Source organism: Xenopus laevis, chromosome 1L (genome assembly GCF_017654675.1).
Source record: "Xenopus laevis strain J_2021 chromosome 1L, Xenopus_laevis_v10.1, whole genome shotgun sequence".
NCBI classification, from domain to species: domain Eukaryota; kingdom Metazoa; phylum Chordata; class Amphibia; order Anura; family Pipidae; genus Xenopus; species Xenopus laevis.
The window spans coordinates 118,723,738-118,746,028 of record NC_054371.1 but is presented as its reverse complement, the minus strand read 5'-3'; the positions used below and the strand labels follow the sequence as shown (position 1 = coordinate 118,746,028).

The following is a 22,291-nucleotide window of genomic DNA, read 5'->3' as shown; positions in this document are numbered from 1 at the left end:
GTGGGTGCAAGGGGCAAGCGATGGCTTCTAGAGCTTCATGGGAATACCATGGCGCCTCACAGCAAAGCCAGGGAGCTTTACTAGGTAAGGGACAGTACGGAAATACTCCTGGCAAGATTTCTCTCTACTTACCATCGGTCATTCGGATGAGCGGGTCATTTTTACATCAGCTTCTCTGATGAGAATGTGTCCCTAATATAATTGTATAGATTTTTTTATTGTGCTTCTTTAATATGCACGTGGTTCCCTGCTGTAGTTTTTAATGATGCTTTAGGGGGAAAAACAAGTAGTGGTGATCATATTCTTTAAAAATGAACTTGGAGGAATGGAATTTTCATATAAACAGTTTAGAGCAGATAAAGAGTGAGATCTAGCTGCTCTCTTACAATTTGGCTACTATGTAACATCATTTATCTCAACCTAATTATCTTATTCAAATCACATTATTTTCATCTAAATAAAACAATGGTTTAATTATGTATATTTTTTTGATCCATTAAAGATGACACATTCAGCATTACAATTAAAAACATCTGTATCCCTTTAAGAATTGCACTTGCTTTACCCACACTGCTGACACACAAAGGGCCGCATGCAGTTCCATGATAACTTATTTTATGGTTTATCATGTGAAAACTGGCAAATAATGAAGGAACTGAAAAGTATACAAAATTAAAACCAATTTAATAGGTACTAGGAAAGGAAAGGACTATGTGGTACTAAATACTTAATGCAAGGTAATCTACCTCTTTCACTATTTCACAAAGGAATGGCACATTTTTGTATTAATGCTGTTTAGCATTAAAATACTTGTATGCAAGCTAAAAGTATCATCATATCAGATATGCCCCTGGATGCTTGTTTCTTCATGTACATGTCTTATGTGATATTTATAGACATATTGCTCCTGTAAAACCTGTTAGCCTGACAATGGTTCTTGCTGTTTAGCTCTGTTGCTTAAAGGGATACTGGAAAACATATTTTTTTCAAAACACATCAGTTAATAGTGTTGCTGCAGCAGACTTCTGCTCATCTTTCTAAAGAGCAAACATATTTTTTTATATTTAAATTTGAAATCTGACATGGGGCTAGACATATTGTCAGTTTCCCAGTTGCCCCCAGTCATGTGACTTGTGCTCTGATAAACTTCAGTCACTCTTTACTGCTGCACCCCAGCAGCCCATCAGCAGAACAGTAGGATGTTATTCAGATAACAGCTCCCTGTTACATATAAGAACAGAACCCAATAGTAAAAATACATGTCCCACTGCAACTCCTTCAGTTACATTGAGTAGGAGAAACAAAAGCCTGCCAGAAAGCAGTTCCATCCTAAAGTGCTGGCTCTTTCTGAAAGCACATGACCAGGCAAAGTGACCTGAGATGGTGCCTAAACACCAATATTACAACTTAAAAAAATTTAATTTTACATGGTTGAGTGAATTATTTGCAATGTAAACAGTGTAATTTAGAAATAAAAACTACACATAAAAATCATGACAGTATCCCTTTAAGGGTGAGAGTCAATTTGAGGAGAAAAATACTTTTCTCCTAATTCAGTTCCATTTTTTTCCGTAAGACAAATCAAGTTTTCATGCGATAAGCAGAGAGATGTTTTTCTCACTGAATTGTATCTGTCTTGGGAAAATCTGGAATTGAAATAGGTTAGTGTTTGTAATCAAATTAAATCTGGCCTAATATATGGAAATGAGCTGGTGATTAGGTGTAGGAAAAGACTCTGCATGACTCCAAAAAATCAGAATATATATAAAAAGTTTGCGTGTTCTTCCCTGCCATAATGTTATAAACATTTTTTTCTGCAGTACAATTTTCCAATGGAACAATCCAGTCCCCTGAAAGTGTGAATTTCACTTTATATGGCAACAAAGATGACAAAAATCCTAAAACAAAAAGACAGAAGATTCTGGTAAGATTATAATGTAACCAGTGACACTGAAACACTTGCTGACGTAGGAAAATATGTACCCCCTGTTGTAAAATATAAGACTATTAGAAGTCACCGAGGAGGTGCCTTATGTAACAAGGAGTACATAATTTATTATAATATACAAGTCTGAATGAGTCATGTGAAATCACATGACAGCATGATTTCTAAGGATATAAATTACAGGATATTCATGGCCCTTGTGTATTATTTTATATCACTGGCAGTGGTGCTACTGTAGTGCATCTGGTTCTTCAGGCTGGTCTTTGTTGTTTTGTGTACAGCTAATTGTTTTCTTGACAGATTTGCATGTTAAAAAAATGGTTAGTATATGTTTTACAATACAGAGCAAAAATAAATGCAAAACATTTAGTAAATATGTAAATATTGCAATGTAAATAATGTAGCACACCCTGTTGGGCTAAGTGTATTCAGTACCAATAATTATAACATGTTTTAATTTTGCTTAATAATTTTTTTTATTTCACTATTCTTTAATATATTTATATAGCATTGATACATTTAAGAACAGATACTTAAAGGGGGTGTTCACATTTGATATAACTTTTAGTATAACGTAGAGAGTGATATTCTGAGACAGTTTGCAATTGGTTCTCATTTTTTATTTAAGGTTTTTCAGTTATTTAGCTTTCTATTCAGAAGCTCTTCAATTTGCATTGTAAGCAGTCTGGTAACTAGGGTCCAAATTACCCTAGCAACCATTCATTAATTTTAATAAGAGACTAGACTATGAATAGGAGAGGTTAGATTAGAAAGATGAGCAATAAAAAAGTAGCAATGACTAATTTGTAAGCTACAGAGCATTTGCTTTTTCAGCGACGCCCATTTGAAAGCTGCTAAGAGTCAAAAAAGTCAAATAACTATAGAAAAGAAATAATGAAAACCAATTGAATTGTTGCTTGGAATTAACCATTATATAACATACTAAAAGTTACTTTTAAGGTGAACCACCCCTTTAATCATATGCATCAGTGTCTGCTTAAGTGAAGCTTTCACTTTTAATTTCCCTATTGCTCTCACACACAGCCTGTTTTATTAACACCTGATATACACATGTTTTAAGACTGGCTGGAAATAAAGTGCACACATATTCCCATTCATTTACTGGGAGAACATACTTCATATTTAATGACCAGCTGTAAAGGAGTAGAAAAGAGAAAATATAATTTACTACCCACAGGTAGTCCCCCTTTGATGTCTCCTGAAATACCATTGTTGCTCTTCTTCATTGCTTTCCAGAGTTGTACAGCCTTCAGAAATGTGTGATTTTACTAAGTTTAGTAACGCAGAAAGCCGTCATTCATCTTGGAGCAACTGAGCATGCTTTGATTTCTTGCAGCTGGAGATTTCCGTAGATATGCTGTGATTTTACCCACAGCTCATAGTGCATTACTGATTACAGCTGCATTAATACAGACGTTCTCACAATTAAACTAATTAATTGGAAATGGTACAGAAGATTCACAAGTTTAATACTTTACATTTTTAGGCTGCGGAAACTGACAGACTGAACTATGTAGGTAATAATTTCTCCTCTGATACACTGAAGTGCAGTTCACTGTGCAGGTAAGAGCCTTAGGTCCTTTGTCATAAAAATGTTTTATTGCAGATGAAAGTTTCACTACAGTAGGGATTTATTCAATCGTAGGATATGGAAATCAAGGGCAAACAGCAGAATACCTGCTAATCAGTGCTTTATTGTGCGTCCACACGACATGTTTTGGGCCCTTTTTCAAGTGTGTGATTTAAATCTTAAATGTAGGGATTTAAATATTCTAGGCAAGAGATTTACTCAGAGGTCATTAAATATTCTGGATATTGTGAGGCCTATTTTGAACTTGCCAGTAACTGGAGCTCTAAAGACACCTTTCAAGGGATTACCGAACAACTTGGTTCTTGTTTACTTTTCTTTCTGGCAAAAGCAATCAGTAAGCCAATCTTCCCTTGTATAGCCTCTTCCTGTGTTGACAGATCAAAATTCTGACCTATACTGTAAAGCATTCCATGAACAGTGAGCTTTGAAATTTGTGATATGTTGGTCAACCTAAAGCTAACAGTAAGTTGGCCAGTTTCTTGGTGCACTCTTGTTTCACTATTGTGGAAGCATCAAAAGGTATGGAGTGTAAGGCCACTTTTTGCAGTTTCAGTATTACCAAAAGAATTGATCTAAAGTTTTTGACCTGTTTTTTGTGCTGTTAATCCTATAGCACTGGAAAAAATTGTGCTTTTTTTCCAGCATGAACATGCAAATTGGTAGAGCAGTTGATTTCAGTTACATTAAAAAACAGCAGCCTGCCAGAAAGCATTTCTCTGTGCAGGCACAAGCCACATGACCAGGGGCAGCTGGGAAATTGGCAAAATGTCTAGCCCCCATGTCATATTTCAAAATTGAATATAAAAAAATCTGTTTGCTCTTTTGAGAAATGGATTTCAGTGCAGAATTCTGCTGGAGTAGCACTATTAACTGATGCGTTTTGAAAAAAACATGTTTTCCAATGACAGAATACCTTTAATTTGACACTTTTCTTTGTGTATTACTGGTAGGTACTTTGTGGGTGTTCTTAACAAAGAGACTGGAAAGATGGAAGTATATGATGCTGAACAGTTTAAGATGCAGCCAATTCTGAAAAGCGGCATGGAAAGTAAGGGAAATATTTACCCTTAAAGGGCACCTATCACAGCCGAAATCAAACACATTAACAATATGTCCAGTACAACCTAAACACGTTTAATCAAACTACATATACAGTTTTTAGGGGAAAAAACAGCAGTTTTTAAAAAATCCCTTACTTTGTCAAATGGGTTCTTTCACTGAGGGAGTCCTCCACTAGAAGTATCACAAGATTTCCCTCTCACATAGTGTCTTTACTTAGTAAATTATTTTAGTTATGATTGGTGCCCTTATTTCTATTGTTTATACAATTTATTGTTTATAAGCAAAAACTTTAATGTGTGTGTTTTCCTGGAAATTGACAAAAAGCAAATGCACAATAACTTCATAGTTTGCTTTCATATTTGCTCTATATCGGTCCTCACTAAATATTTATATTGGTTAAACTATTGTCATAGCCATAACAAAACGGGAACCTAATTTAAATTTACAGCAACATTGCGGCAAGTGCTTGCCAGATTTTTCCTGACAAAGAGAAGGATTTAATCAATCCACATACCCTAGCCAAATTTTTTATTAGTCATTTATTTTGTGCATACATTTTCAAAAACAGTTTTTTTTTTAGTTACTGCAGCTTTTACAGGGGAGAGACTACAAAGACCAACACTTTTTGTTTTAAAAGGCACAAGACCACCTTTCTATTGTTGGGTGCTATAACTACATGGAAGTTTAACCTTTCTTTCTACATAAGAAAAACTAAATGTGCACTCAAATGAGCACTTCCACAACCCTCTTTGTATGTGTCGTCAAAATCATAACCTCTGAAATCCTTAGAGGAGTCCTAAGGATTGTCTAAAAAACCCTACTAGTCCCACCCATCTGTTCCACTTCCTGCTACATCCTTTCCCAGGCAATGCAGGGGAGCCGGTGGCACTCTGCACACTGCACTGTAGTAAAGGAACCAATCAGCAGCTAGGCTAACCTAAACCTGAAGCTGGTCTTTTGCTTGTGTGACTGCAGGACTGTGATTGGCTGTCCCCCTCATGCTATGCTTCTGGTCGGACAGGGACCAGAAAGCATCTATGTGAAGCTGCAATGAAGGGGCTATTTTTAAAGATATTAATTTTTAACCCAAAGTGAAAACAGCACCATATAGTATATATTATTGCCTACAAAATGGGGTTTCTCCTTTCATCCTATGTGTCTCCTTTAATGGTAAACAGTGGTATAATTATTAATTTATATCTGTATTTGCAGATGAATTGCACACTGAAGATATAGTGGACCAGCCAACAAAAAGTTATCGAGAAAAGGTATATAAAATAAAAAATTTTGATCTTTGGGTAGTTGGGTAACATTTAGAAAGGCATCAGTTTTTTAATTTTTTGTTTATAAATAAGTTTTATTGGAGTTTTCAGTAACAACAAAAACACCCAAAAAACAGAAACAATAAATGTTGAGGAAGGGAAAGCAGTTAAAGTATACTATTTAGTGCATATGCCAATGTAGTAGTACGCCTTACACTTTAAAACATAAAGTGTTGTCTTATTACTTAGATTTTGCCTTATTACATAATAACTACAAAAATATTAACATGCTTATAGTACCTCAGAATTATTTATACCTCCTGTGGTGTGCTACACCCAGCCCAGTCTCCCACCATATGTCCCACAGCTTTTCAAAGTGCTGGGGAGTACCCCTGGTTATTAGAGTTAATTTAATAAGTGGTAAAGTCTGATTTAAAGAGGGATATCAATTGTTGTACATCTGTTTTTTTAATAATTGATCTGAAGGCATACATCTTAGTAAGAAGACTATATTGTGTATTTTTAGTATTATAATGCCTGGTACAGCTTTATTTAGTGGTTTGGAGTCCCAAAGGTGCTTTACAACTGTGTGTATATAGATAGATAGATAGATAGATAGATAGATAGATAGATAGATAGATAGATAGATAGATAGATATATGTATAGATGATAGATAGATAGATAGATAGATATAGATATATGTATAGATATATAGATATGTATATCAGCCAACATGAATTTATTGATGATCTTTCCATTATTGATGTGATGCATAGTTTTAATATAAATAGATTGTATTTTTTTTCCCCTGTTTTTGATCTAATTTATTTATGTAGGTGGATGCCCTTATAGAATCATTTGGTACAAACAAGCAGAAGCGTGCTTTGAGTTCTCGAAAACTAAACCAAGTTGGCAGTGACATTTTAAATAAAGCTATGGCTAAAGCTGCTGAAGAAATCATAGAAAGCCGAGGCACTACAGGTAAAATATGTTATACACTCTTGCTATATACTACTTTGCTTCTGTGGAAATGAAATGGAACACTCATCCGCATGTCATTCATAGCTTTTCACCTGCATATAGTTCATACTTCATACTACTGCTACTGTTTAGCAGACAGCAGAACAGACACTAGAAATATTAAGTATTTTTTCCTGCCATTTATACACTAAGCAGCATATAATACTTACCTGTATTAGCTGTATATACTGTAGCAGTCATCAACTGCCAGTACATTCTCAAGTGCTGGCAAATGTGTAACTGTACTTGCAACCACAGGGTGTGCTATGTAATGGATAGTTCTCCTTTCCACATCAATGTAAACCTTTTAAATAGATAGTTTTGGTAGCTTACTTACTTTTTTATTTTTTTTAGTTATTTTTTTTTCTTTCTTCTGCATCTTCCAGGCATGGATTGTAGATGCTACCTAATTGCTTGTTTGTTTCTGTGGTCAGTTAAAAGTTCATAAACTAAAGTAAAACAATATACAGTACATATAAACAATGAGGGTGAACTGAAAAGTTGCATAGAATAGGTTCATATATTGATTCTTATGTATTTCTTAAATACCAGGCTGAATCCCGCACAGGTAAATTTTGGGGTTCACACTACTTTCATGTCCTAGATATTCTTGAGGTAATAACAGGATAAGTGATGTGTGTTTGTGTGTCTATGTATATCTATCAGAGCTTTGGAGTTGTGGCGTTGGAAGCAATTTTGGGTATCTGGAGTCGGCAAAAATGCCAAATCCAAATAATTTTAAATACAAGCACTGGACATAATCAAATCAGTTGTAAGAGCTTCTTTGAAGGAGGATATGGCAGAAGCAATTCTGTTTCCAAGAACAATAATTTAGTACAGTTTGGATTGTATTTAGCAGCTATTCTACAGCTATAAGTCAGGTTTAATTAATATCTTAAAATATTAAGTTTTCGGTTTTCTAATTGTTTTTAGTTTATGTAGTTTAACTTTGGTTTTGGATTAGATTTTTTTGAGCTTTGGCAGTGATAAAATGCCTTGTACTTAACGTCTTTCAATCAACATGGAAAATACATTAGTATATTAAAGGAACGGCAACAGCAAAAAAAAATGTAAGTGATTAACATAATATAATTTTAGCATGCACTGGTAAAAACCGTGTTTGCTTCAGTAGTACAACTATAGTTTATATAAATAAGCTGTTGTGTAGCCATGGGGGCAGTTTTACCAGTGCGCACACACCCTGTAAATTATAAAATTATGTATGTTGCTTAGTGATGTCGTTGAATATAGTCTGAGCTTAGTGATGTCATTCCTGTCACGATTCACTGAAATTTGTGTATTATAATAAAGTACTCCCTGTTGCAAAATATGAGGATATTAGAAGTAACCTTGGAGTTCAATGACCTGAATAAAAACACTCGGTCTTGTGCTTTTATATGGTCATGCACTCACAGGTCACAGGTCTTATGAAGGCAAAAATGTTTATTGAGCAAAAATAGAAACTGCTTATTTTTGTTTAATAAATATTTTTGCCTTCATAAGACCTGTGGGTGCGAGCTTCTATCGAGCCTGTACATGTTTTTTAGGGGCAACATACACTTCCAGACGTGCTGTGCCGGCATCCTTGGATATATATATATATATATATATATATATATATATATATATATATATATATATATATATATATATATATATATATATATATATATATATATATATATATATATATATATATATATATATATATATATATATATATATATATATATATAATTTTTTTTTAAATGTATGTAATGCTACTTATGCACACAGTACTATACAACAGGAAAAGAACAGGAAAGTACAGTTACATTTAAAGATAAAGAACTCTGTGTCAAAGAGAAGGAGATCCCTGCCTCACAGAGCATACAATCTTCAAGTAATGACAGTTTAATATATCTATAACTTGGTTTTGAGGATCCCTGTGAATGTTTTTGAGCTATTGAGAGGAATAATGATCTGACTTCAATTAGTAGGAATCATGTCGGATTTTTTTAATAGCGTTCATGAATTTTTTTTAATATTATTTGTAATTATTCCATTTTCAGAGCTAATTAAAGATGCAGCAGAAAAAAGAGAACAAGATACCTCTCTGTTCCTGCCTCCATGTGATTTTAATGCAGACAAACCTGAAAATGCTTACAAGTTTGATAACCGTATCCTTTGAAATACTGCTTAATTTAGAAGTCAGAATACATCCGTGCAGGATTGCAGCTGCTGTTATTCTCAGGCATTTATATAATTTTTAGTCCTAAAATACTGCAGAAGGGCATTTGTTTACTGATGTATGGGAACTATCCACTCCATGATGCTTCTGGGGACCTTCCAAATATTACTAGTGCTTTCTAAGTTGTTTTGACTAACATTGCAGTTGTCCTTTCAACATCACTGTAAACCTTTTAAATAGATAGTTTCCTTAACTTACTTGGGACCTTGGGTTTTCTGGATAAAGGGACTTTCTGTAATTAAGATCATCTGCTAAATATTATTTTGAACATTAAATAAACTAAGTATGATTGCTTTTCCACAAATATGGATTTATGCAGGTTAGTTTGGTTAAGTACAAGGTACTGGTTTATTAATACAGAGAAAATAGTAATCCTTTTTAAAAAGTAGAATTATTTGCTTAATGCAGGCAGCCCAGGGTTACGTAGGAGATGGGGTCTGTAGGTTTGTTCTTAAGTTGAATTTGTATGTAAGTTGAAAAAAATACATTTACCTATTAAATGCTACTTAGACAGATGTCTGTCTTAACATAGTATTTATTTTTTACCTTTCTGTGCTGTGCAGTAGACAAAACACACCAGATGGGATTGGGGTAGTTTGTTTATTAAAGTTAAATGATAATAAAAGTCAAGCAAACCACAGTATGTTACTGTAATAGTCTCCGTCTGTAAGTATGAGTTATATGTAAGTCGGTTGTACGTAACACGAGGACTCCCTGTATAATTTACATTGCCTTTATTTTCCTATAAATGTCTCCCAAGACATTTTTTTTGACAGCTCAGCCCGCAGTCCTTGGTTTCTTAATTAAAATAAGAGGCTTTTTTGCAGATAGGCCTGAACAGCCAGCAGCTGCACTTAGATAGTGTTGTAACAATTTAAGATAAGCAAATATACAATTTAAGATAAGCGGGTGTCTTGGGAGACTCACAGCTTAAAGGGCAATTCACCTTCATTAACAAAACTGTTCTAACACATAAAACATTGCACTAAAACTCCCAGAAATGTGTTTAAACTTTCATAACCTGCCAAATTTTGTACAATGGCCATGGTTTTTTGGGGCTGTGGCCATAAAATGGTGTGGTCAAAAAATTTGGCATGCTACATGTGGCACTAGTTTTTTTTTTTTTTCCTTTTTTTTTCTCGTTGTTAAAATGTTGGGAGGTATGGCAATGTTTGGCAAAAGTCTACTTAGCTAGAAACAGTATGCAGAAGAGACTCTGGTTGGTGCATGTCAAAGCAAATCTCTTCTGAAACCACATGGTACTACCAGGAGGCTTTTCCCCAGTCAAGATTGGCAGTACAGCAGTTTGCATGTGTTGCAGCCCATCTGGCCCAACCCAGCCTTTTCTTTAAAATGTGTTAATGTATCTGTTTCTTTGAATCTTGTTGTATGTCTTTAACTCTTATTAAGTTATCTCTCCTGTGGAGTATGCTGCTCTTGAAACTGCTTCTGCAGCTCTAAGAAATATAACTTCGGAAGGTCTCCAGCAGATGGTAGAAGAAAAAAAGTAAGTTTGGATGATATCAATTTAGAATTACATAATTTTTCCCTTCTGCTAACTTAATATATGTACACATGTTCTCCAATGCAGTTAGTTGTATGGTGATTCATCTGCACAGTGGAAAGCTTGCAACTTTTAAATCGAGCATTTAACATAAAGTAAGCTTTATAGCCGGTCAGGTTGGACATGTTTCTAATGCATTACATTACCTGCTCATTTGACAGGTGCATGTTTAAGGTCAGTCATTTAACTTGAATGTTGGCTATCAAAGCTGTTCAGTGCAGTGGCCCGTTGAGGTTTTGTGGGCTAGCACATCAAAACAAAAGACTTTGCAATTCATAAAAAGAAATAATACATTTGAAATGTATTTGTTAAAACAAATAAATAAATAAACAAGTATGAAGAAACACTGGTAACATGTAGTCTGTGTTTGGCCCTCTAAAATGTTTTTGTAATTTAAGGTGTATGCACTACACTAGGGTCCCAGTCATATCTTTTTTTTGTTTCCTGACCCTTTTTGCAAGTCTTGTATCTTATACTGATACAAGTGAGATTATTTGCAGTTGATCCTGATTCCTTTTACCTGTTTGGACCTGGTAAATAAACAGATTGCCTATTCTATTCTGCCTCCCTGAAATGTTTAAAATGCTATGTTCTTGGCAAGGTCACAGCCTAGAAATTGGAAACCATATATTTGTTAATGTTTTATATTGTGAATCTTTTTGTTCAGATCTTTATTGATATAGGTATGGGGAAACCGTTTTTTTTTTTCGTTTTTTTCAAAAATCTACATGCCTTCTGCATTTACACACAGTTACATAGCTTACTATTGCATCTGTAAGGTAAAATGCAAAGGTAATTTCAGATTTTCTTGCTGACAGGCTAGTGGCACGCACAATGTGGATTTGCATTGCCAAAATGCATATTCATGTTTTGGCGAGGTGTTGGTGTTTCATGTAGCAATGGATAGCGCTATTCTCAGCTGGCGTATTTATTTTGGTGCAAAAATGCACCGTGTACCACTAGCCTATAGGCTACAGCACCACAGGGTAGAAATGGAGTTGGCTACTGTCAAGTAAAACCAGCAGTGGTTAAAACACCCCTATCTACCTGTCACAACTTCAGATAATATATGGTGGTAACAGGAGGATGTCTGCCTTTCACTGCTTCATTTGCTTTACATTTAATATTAAGAGAGTGCTTTTCATTGAATATCATGAGTTGTGGCAAGCGGAATCTATTGTAGCTGCATCTGACCACCCGCAAACAAAGCCCCTGTTGTTTCACAGCCAAAGTGGAACTGCCTAACAATACTTGTAAAGGTGGTTATTTGTAATGCTTTAATTGCAAAGGGTGTTGACACCCCTAGTATGTTATACAGTGAGAGGCAGTGGGAACTTTATCCTCTTAATACAGTGATCCCCAACCAGTGACTCACGAGCAACACATTGCTAACCAACCCCTTGGATGTTGCTCCCGATGGCCTCCAAGCAGGTGCTTATTTTTGAATGCCTTGTTTGGAGGCAAGTTTTGGTTGCATAAAAACTAGGAGTACTGCCAAACAGCCTCCTGTAGGCTGCCCGTCCACATAAGGGCTACCAAATATCCAATCACAGCCATTATTTGGTATCATTGAGTTAATTTGTTCATGCTTGTGTTTCTCCCCAACTGTTTCTGCATTTGAATGTGTCTCACAGGTAAAAAGTGGTTGGGGAACCTTGTCCTACTACATTATGTACAATGAGTTCTGGTTAACTAAAGGCTGAAGCGGTTTTAAGCATTGTGCACGTAAGAAAAGCTGAGTCCTATATCATCTGGAGATAAATATTGAATATATGGGGCAATAGCTGCCTGAAAGTACTTGGATGACACTTGTTTCTGCAAGCATAGGATTGTGCATAAAAAAAATGAGATTGCTACCCACATGCCATTAATAAAACTTTATTTAAAAAATAGAAAATTATTTGAAAATAGAACTGTAAATGGTAGAATAAATTGTTTGCAATGAACACATTGTAATATTGTATTTAAATATTACACCATAAACCTCATGCCAGAACTAAAGCATTCTACTTAAGTTTCTTGCTGTTCTTTTTTTACTATTTATGCTTTGTTTTATAATTCAACAGACATCCCTTTTAACTGACAAAATTGATTTTGTTTGATAGAGATATAAAACTCATATTTCATCATAAGGTCCTCTGGTTTCCTTGTTTTCCTGTCAATTTAACGCAAGGAAAATTCTTATTCATCAACTATATAATGTGTGACTTTTTGATGTCTACCTAGGAGTGGTTTATTTGTGCTTCAAGAACTTCATGGCCTTCGTGAAATTAAAGACGAGAAAGCTCTTGATCATCAGGCTCGCTGCTTGTGGTATTTGGATGCTTTGATAAAGCTTAGCCAACTCAGGACAGTTAAACGAAAAGGTAAATTCATTTGCACCTAAAGTTTTAAGAGCTTTAGGGCAGAGACACGCGCTGCTATATAGCAGTGTGTGTCTCTGCCCTTAGTCTGTAACTTGAGAGGCACAAGTTTGCTAGCCATGGGAAACTCCATTGTGTGCTGTAATGGCCTGATTGTGATGAACTATTGGTGACGTGGTTTTTTTTTTTTTTTTTTTTACAAAAAAGCCAGCAAGGAAATTTGAAAAATGCTTTGACTTTTTAGGAAAGCTAAATTTGGGGCAGATTTATTAAGGTGAACTGGTGAATACAGGGGAATTTTTGTATTTTCTCTGTTTATTAACATTTTCCTGACTTTTAGGTATATTTTCCTGTCAGTCAGAAGTTTTTCTTAACACATTTACACATTTATCAGAGGATAACATTTAGCAGAATGTGTTAAGATGCTTTCAGCAAACGAACATCCTCTAAACCAGTGCTGTCCAACTTCTGCGGTACCGAGGGCCAACATTTTACTGGCCTATGTGGTGGAGGGCCGATAATGGTAGTCAGGGTTGGTCACTCCCCCTTTTAAACCACACCCACTGTAAACCACACCCATATTACCACAAGAACTTTTAATATCATATCCACATTAACGGTGGTAGCACACCAAAAAAACAAATGGTTGGTGCTCACTGCAAGGAAATTGAAGTCATGTTAAAAACATACCCTTAAATCCATATGCCTCATCCTCTCCTGCGGATAATACAGCAACCCCCCAACACATGATTGAACACCTTAGGGGTCCTTAACAACAATTTCCAAATGCTAACAAACCCCAAGAACAAACAGGCTTACATCCCACAGGTAGCGTAGGGCAAGCAGACACCCAATCAGCACTGGGCAAGCAGAGAATGGCACACACAAGCAGCACTGAGCAAGCAGAGAATGGCACACACAAGCAGCACTGAGCAAGCAGAGAATGGCACACACCGGGAGGGAAGGCAAAACAGAGCAGGAGACAGGGAAAGCTATCATTCTAATATGTACTACATACAGTGACACAGTGCTGGTGCCCCATTAGCATTTTGAATGAGGTGTGAACAGGTGAACAATGTGGAGAGTTTCAGTCTGGGTCTCAGGAGTGAACAGTACAGGCCTTTAGGGTGTGAACAATAGAGGTGTCACAAGTGTGAACAATGCAGGGGGATCACAGGTGTGATTAGAGTCTGAATTTGAGGTTTAAACAATATAGGGGCCAGTTTATCTCTGTAGTGATACATCTTTAATTTTACATATGGTAAACAGACACAGCATGTGGGGGCCACAGAAGGGGGGGGGTCGCGGGCCGCCAGTTGGACAGCCCTGCTCTAAACTGTTAATCTCTGATGTTGATTGCAATTGGGGATTAATGATTCAGTAACTCTTTGAAATTGAAATTCAATTGGCAACAATCGTTGGTAATGTGACAGCAGTTGTTGTTTTTTTTGTTTTTGTTTTTTTTAATAGTCACAGGACTGAGTACATTGTATTGTAATTTACACCAGAGTAAGCAATTAGCTTTGATCATACTACTACAAGAAAGAAACACAAAGATTTGATTGGTTGCCACAGATAACTTCAGTAGTGCAGTTTCAGAAAATGTTATTAAATTAGCCCAATATGTTTAAAATCAAAGGCTCCACTTGCTCTAACTCATTTATTTTAGTTCATGATACGTCTTGAAGTTTAGTTATGCTTGCATTAAGTTTGGTACTGCAGCTGGAAATGTGAATGATTTTCACTGTAATCTTCCAACCTGCAACTAACCATTCAGATTAATATAAAGTAGTAGAATACATGATGCTCAGGCGATTAATTGACAGACGGCAAGCGTATGAAATACATGCAGAGATATTATCGGTAGCCGATATAAATCTTTTAACCTGACAGAACGACGATCGCCATAGTACGAAAAATTTCGGGACACTCAACACACGGTCCGAAAATCATATGAAACTCTGTGTGTGCGATGGTATCTTTGCGTCTATGCCCAACTTTAGACTTGAAAAACTTTCCAGAATGCTATTCTTGTTTTTGACACTCGGAAATAGACCCCTCCTTAGTGCTGGTCTATTGGTGCTAAAGCAGTATGTGTAGGAATTTCATCATATCATATAATAATGTCTTAATTTCACAGCAGTGCTAAAATGATAGCATAACTAATGCTGGAGTTAGATTCCATGTTTAAGTTAGGTTATAATGATGTCTTATGAATGCTAACTGGGTATACTACCTTGTACACAAACAATTACTTGGTACAGTTAACACTGTATTACTTTAAATAACAAGTTGGTCACCAGAGTCTTAGTGGAGCCTATGCTTGCATACCCTCAGGTTTTGTTGCCTCACGAGGAAGATGCCTCATCGTGGGGAGATTAGTCGCCCGAAGATGAAGCGATTTGTCACTGGGCGATTAATCTCCCTGAGTAGCCACGTTTGCCACCACCCTAAGACTTGTGAACCCTTTGGTACAGATAACTGTTGCTTTTATGTAATAGATTATGGGACCCTCACCAAATAGTATAGGGACTGAGTTCTAGGTCCTAACCCAAAGGCTTTAGTTATGTTTTTTTTTTCTTTATTTCATGCAGATATCTTGACTCCTGAATGTCCAAGCGTCGTATGTTGGAAACTCATGAAAAATTTCACAGTTGAAACTTATAAGAATGGCAGGTGTGATTTCATTTTGATCTTATTTATTTAATACCTCCTGTTATCAATAGCTTTGATTCTTTATTATACAGCTACTGTTAGTGTTGTTATTATTGTTTTAGAATATTACACCAAATACCTTTTATGTGAGCTATGCTTTCCATCTTCCTACTTTAGGTATGAGTTCTGGTAAGCAGTCATGTTATATATGAAGCAAACTCCGTTATATTGTAACAAGCTGCAAAAACTACATATTTGCTTAAAGGGGTTGTTCACCTTTGAGTTAACTTTTAGTATGATGTGTTGTGTGCTGTTCTGAGACAATTTTCAATTGGTTTTCATTTTTTATTTGTGGTTTTTGAGTTATTTAGCTTTTTATTCAGCAGGTCTCCAGTTTGCAATGTCAGCAATCTGGTTGCTAGGGTCCAAATTATCCTAGCAACCATACACTGATTTGACTAAGAGACTGGAATATGAATAGGAGAGGCCTGAATAGAAAGATGAGGCATTATTAGTCAAAAGTATCAATAAAGACACATTTGTAGCCGTACAGAGCAATTGAAAAGTTGCTTAGAATTGGGCATTCTATAACATACTAAAAGTTAACTTAAAGGTAAATCACCCCTTTAAGTTCAGCATTTAGCTTGGGCTGTATCATGTTGCTACCAAAGCTTGTTCTTTCCATTTATTTACACATCTGCCTTGACATTAGATTTTCTGCTAGTACAGGTATGGGACCTGTTATCCAGAATTCTTGGGACCTGGGGGTTTCCATTTAACAGATCTTTACATAACTTGGAACTTCATACCTGAAGTCTACTAGAAAATCATGTAAATAAACCCAATAGGCTGGTTTTACTTCCAATAAGGATTAATTATATCTTAGTTTGGACTTTTTTTTACCTGCCAGAAAAGCTGCGTCCAGAAGAGAATTCGATAACTTCAAAAATAAATAAATAAATACATTTTCACACTGTCAAGGTATCATGTTCATTGGAAGGATCTCTGTATTCCAGTTTTAACTTCAACTTCATATTTGTCCTTCTCTTTAGTGTGTTTATATAGAGGCATCCCCTCCACGTTTCTGACTGTTTTCTATTGAAGTACATGAGATTTCCAACTGAGTGACCGTTGGTTGTACACCATATAAATGAATGCACTTCTCAGAAGTAGTCCTTCACTGAGCCATGCTGCCTAAGGGTGCATGCATTAATCATAAGAAGATTATGTGAATTATTAATCATCCTGTGGGTTGTCTAACAACGCGTCTGTTTCATCTTCTCTTCTAGGATACAGAATGCCATTTCTGGCACAACGAAAACTAAAATAGTTGCCTATATCATAGCAATAGCGTTGCATATCTGTGACTTTCAAGTTGATCTAACTCTCTTACAAAGGGACATGAAGCTAAAGGAAAGCAGGTGAAGTCCCCATAGTTAATTTTAGTATGTGCAACTACAGCTTTAAACAGGGTCTGCTTCTTTTATAGCTAACAAGAACCCCTCCTCCCCAGCCCCTCTCTTACCTGTGGCGGGGAAGGTGGGCGAGGAATGGGCAGAGGCCAGAAGTGGGTCGGAGGGTTTTGAGGTTGGGTATCGGAGTGTTTGGAGGTTGGGTATCGGAGTATGTTGGGCCCCTCTCAAGATTTTTTAGCAGGGGAGGGTCTGGTGCACTTTAGTTATGCCACTAGCTATTCATATCCCAATATAATGCAATATGTGCTCTTTTTTGACTTTCTGGGTGAATAATGAATTCTCCTCTTGTTTCTTGAAGTGTGCTATAACATATATTGATTAGACCCTGTTCCCTTCTAGAACACCAAAAGAAAATTCAGAATTTTAATTTGAATGCCTTTCATTGGCTGTGTTTGAAAGCACGAATTTCCCTGCAAACAGTCCGTTCCATTGGTCCCCAAACCTAAATTTTGATTATCTGTAAAATCCATGTTCTGCATGGGTGATAAGTATATTTTGCCCAATAGACACTGATCCCATACACCATGTATCTGAAATGACTTTTGCTCAGCCTTGCTGCATGTAGATTTTAAAAGTATTATCGTTTTGGGTGAGAGATGGCTTTCTTATTCGTAAATCAATAAAGAAAAAAAAAAATTGTAAACTGATCAAGTTGTGAGTTTCTCTATAACAAATACTCTGTGATTCTTACAAGGACAGGGCTTTTGAATAGTTTATGTTCACCTTTTGTCTACTAGGTTTATTGACTTTTTTTTTTCCTTTTAGGATTCTGGAAATTGCTAAAGTCATGGGTTTGAAAATAAAAAAAAGAATGATGTACTCAGAGTCTTCAATTGAAGAAGGTCACAAAATTGGGTTGCTTACAATCCCTCTGACTGTCTATAAGCCATCAGGGGGAGAGCTGAAACGAAAGAAAATGTAAAGAAATGGGCGAAGAACACAAAACCTTTACTGAAAATACAGAAACTGTTGGACTTTTTGGAACTGTTGGATTCTTGAAACCAAATATACATACATTTGAAAAAAATCTGTTCTATTAAAGTTGTTTTTTTGGAATTCCCCTGGTGTGTTTTATGACAACTGTAAAAGTGAAATAGAAACATTTAGTAGTTGGGTTACCAATCTCAGGTAAAGCTCTAAATATAAAGAAACTCATATGTTATGTGCTATGGCACAGGTCCTTTTTTCCCCAGAAACTTGAATGGCTGCCCCCTTGGCTACACAGCAGCTTGTTTATATAAACTATAATAGTCTTTCTGAGGCCAACACACAGGTTTAACCAGTGCATTCTAACAGTATATTATATAGTGAATAAAGTATCCCCTCTTGTAAAAATATAAGGATATTCTAAGTTACATAGGAGTTCCATGACCTTATAAACACGAGACCGAATATCCTCACATTTTGCAACAGGGGGTACTTTATTTATTATAATACACACGTTCCAGTGAGTCATGTGACAGATATGACATCACTAAACTCTGATTATAACACATGACATCACTAAGCACTGTTAACAAGGATATCATTTACATGATATGCATGGCTCTTTAAAACACTTTTTGGTGTTACTGTTCCTAATGTATTAATTTATTTATTCTGCAGAATGCTTTACCATACCTGAGTAAACCGCTCTAGAAGCTCCCTCTGTTTGTTTAGGATAGCAGCTGCCATATTAGCTTGGTGTGACATCACTTCCTGCCTGAATCTCTCCCTGCTCACCTAGCTCTGGGCTCAGATTACAGCAGGGAGAGGAGGAGAGAGGAGCAAACTGAGCATGCCCTAGCCCTGGAGGTTTATGCTGAAAACAGGAAATCTGATACAGAAGCCCATGTGTACACGATAGAAGGAAAGAAATGTGTTTCTTTTGACAGAGGACTCGGAGCAGCATTACTTTGAGGATTTACTGGTGTATTTATATAGACCTTTCTGATAAAGCTTACTTAATTTTAACCTTTTCTTCTCCTTTAAAGGAGCAATTCACAAAACACATTGCTTTTCAACAGTACACCACAAAAAATGACTTTTTTTATGCCTTCTGTTTTATTTTAAATTTTTCTTGTATTTATGTTTTACAAAAAGTTCAGTGCCAGCTGTGTAACCCTGGTTGCAAGCTAGTGGTGTATGGGTGAACTTGAAACTCATCGGGTCTTTGGGTAAGACAGGTTCAGGCTGACACCCTTTCTATAGGGGCAGGTTGTGGGAAACTGACAAGGCCTCTGCCCACTCGTCACCATCCCCAGGCCTCTCCAGTGACTTCTCTGATCTCTTCAGTTCAGCAAGGTTGGGGCCCAGATTAAGAAGGGGTAGATAGATGTGTTTCAGGATAATTGGTCATTGACATATTATTGCTATGGTAGTCACAATTGCTTTGGTACAGACCTTGTTAATGTTCTGAAATCTCAAAGCTGCTTCTGCAGAGCAATGTACTCCCTTCAGGAAGATTTATGGCCATTTCTAGAGTCCTATGACAGAGTGGAACTATTAAGAATGGCTTGTATTTTCATCCTTTCAATGCTGTCAAGGGTCTTTAGAAAAATCCTCCATTTTTACAGGAAATTAGATCGATTCTTACGGGCTGAATTGAAAAATCTAATTTTTAAAATCAAATTTCGAGCTAATTTTAGGAGCAGATTTATCAAGGGTCGAATTTCGAATAAAAAAAACCTTCGAAATTAGAATAAAAAAAGACCAACCGAAATTGATCAAAACGTTTTTTTTTCCGGGTTAATAGGCTGTTTTCGTTCAAATTCGAATTGTACGAATCGAATAACACTGTATTCAATCGAATTCGATTCAAAGTTTTTTCTAAAAAAAAGATTTCAAAGTCCACAAATTTTTAAAAAATTCAACGTCGACTATATGCCATCTAAAACCTGCCAAATTGCTGTTTTGGCTTATGGTGGACATCCTAGAACCTATCTTGAGTCATTTGGTGGACTTAAAAAAATACTTTGCATCGAATTTGATCGAATACGATCCGGATTTGATTCGAGCGATCGAATATAGGCTATTCACTCCGATTTTTTTTAATACATTTTGGTTGGTCTTTTAATATTCGAATTTCGAGTTGATGGGAATTTAAAAAAAACTCCCATCACCTTGGATTTTTGACCCTTGATAAATCTGCCCCTATTATTCTTATCATTATTAAAATGATAAGAAATAGCTTCCATTATACATAAATCTTGTAATGCTGTTGTAACATCTTTTAAAGTAGGGGGGGTAAGCTAGGATCCAATTCATTAATTGGATCCTAATTAATTCTTCTGCCAGCAGCTAGTAATAGGTTTAGGAATTTTAATTGATGAGACATGAATAAGTGTATTGTTAGATTGGCCGAAGAAGCCATATTTGAGAGGATGGATAATAAAGCAATTTGTGGGATTAAGTTAATTTATAGACTGGTTGAAGTGTTGAAAAAACCCTCTATGACTTTCCAAAATGAATTTATAAAGGGACAGTACCATAAAATGTGAACCAAGTTTGGTTTGGGAAGAGAACATTTAGGACGTGTAGTTAGCAAGTTGTTGCTTTTAGAGTAGTTATTAAATCCTTTATATGCAAGATGGACTAATCTAAAGTTTTGCTTTATTTTATTTCAATTATTTATCTTGTCTGGTCCAAAGAAAGAATAAGTATAAGAATTACTGAGCACATCAAGACTTCATTTTGCTTAATTCACTTTTTACCATCTTCTGTTCATTGGTGAAATTATAATAAAACCTTGTACGCTGTAGTCTTTTTTTCTTTTAATCTCCAGTACTGCATTTCAATAACTCCCTGTTTAGTTACTCGTTCTATTTTATCCTTCAGAAATGTTAATCGTTTTTTCATGTTTATTGATTCTTATGCTGAAAGAGGATCTATAATGCTTTTTTTCTACCACGTCAATATTAAGGGGGTTATTTTTCGAAAACTCAGTTAAAACAAAGTAGACCCAACTCCCAACCACCAATTTAACTCATTTATCAATAATTCTTTTCAAAAAAGTCAGAGCTAATAAACGGAAAGTCAATATGAATCATGTGACTTTTTTGAGTTGTCGCTCCAAAAACTCAATTTTATCGAATTGTCGCCGTGTAAACTCTAATTTATCGGGCAATTATGTCAAGAAACATCTGCCGTTGACATCACCTTGACAGGTTGGAGATTTTTAGCAGCTTTGGATATAAAATATATATATATATATATATATATATATATATATAAAATTTGAATTTTTTTTCCCCTTTAAAAACTTGACCAGAACAATTTGAGGTTTAATAAATAGGCCCCTAAATATAATGTTTTTTTGCCTATACTTTGTGTATCTATTTCATATTGTTCATATTGCTGCCTCCATGGGAGGTATTTTACAATATGAATACACCAGCTTTTAGATGCCAAATGTTTTTTATTCAAATTTTTGAGCTTCTTGCACCGAATAAACCTACAAAATTGTAGTTTTAGAAACAGAAATTAGAATTTTCTATTTGTGCTGCAAAAAAATCCACACAAGTTTCACTGCCTTGAATGTGACTTTAGAAGCCTTAGACTTAATTGTTTGAGCTTTGTTCACTGTAACCAAATAAAAGAGAAAGAAACTTGTATGCTTTGTGTATAACTGCTAAAAAAAACTATTTATCTATGATCTGAAGCATCATTTTCTTGTCACACAAATACCGGTGAAACGATGGAGGTGTAAGTTTGGTTTGTCATTCAATGCATCTGATTTATTTTGTTGCTCTCTGTAGAAAGACAACTTAATTACAGCCAACAATAGAATCTGCCGCAAAATAAAAGGTTTTACATTCAGAACACAGACAAGTCTATTTTCCAACTGTGTTGAATCTTAGACAAATTAGCCAAATCAGGAAAATCTCATGCCTAGTGTAAATGAGGAAAAAAAGTGTATTATATTTCCAAACAAATGTGCTCCAGGTTTATTTTTTCTTTTTACTAGCAAATCAGTAGAAAGTTTCCAGGTACAACAATTTTTTTAAAAAACACACAAAAAGTGTCTTCGCACATCCGCTTGGAGGGCTCCAAAAATGACCCATCAAATAATTTTATGGTACATAAATACAGGTCCTGCAGCCCAGGTATGACTATCATTTAAA

General features: G+C 35.6%; 1 protein-coding gene across 1 annotated transcript; it reads left to right on the top strand.

The window, feature by feature from the left end:
* Window positions 1-18,245, top strand: polr1e.L (polymerase (RNA) I polypeptide E L homeolog). The gene is given in 12 exon segments (NM_001092861.1): window positions 1-84; window positions 1,821-1,924; window positions 3,453-3,529; window positions 4,508-4,605; window positions 5,832-5,887; window positions 6,719-6,863; window positions 8,954-9,061; window positions 10,543-10,639; window positions 12,923-13,062; window positions 15,654-15,735; window positions 17,004-17,135; window positions 17,955-18,245. Coding segments are annotated over 12 exon segments (1,260 nt in total). The 5' UTR covers window positions 1-20; the 3' UTR covers window positions 18,112-18,245.
* The last annotated feature ends 4,046 nt before the right edge of the window (window positions 18,246-22,291 follow it).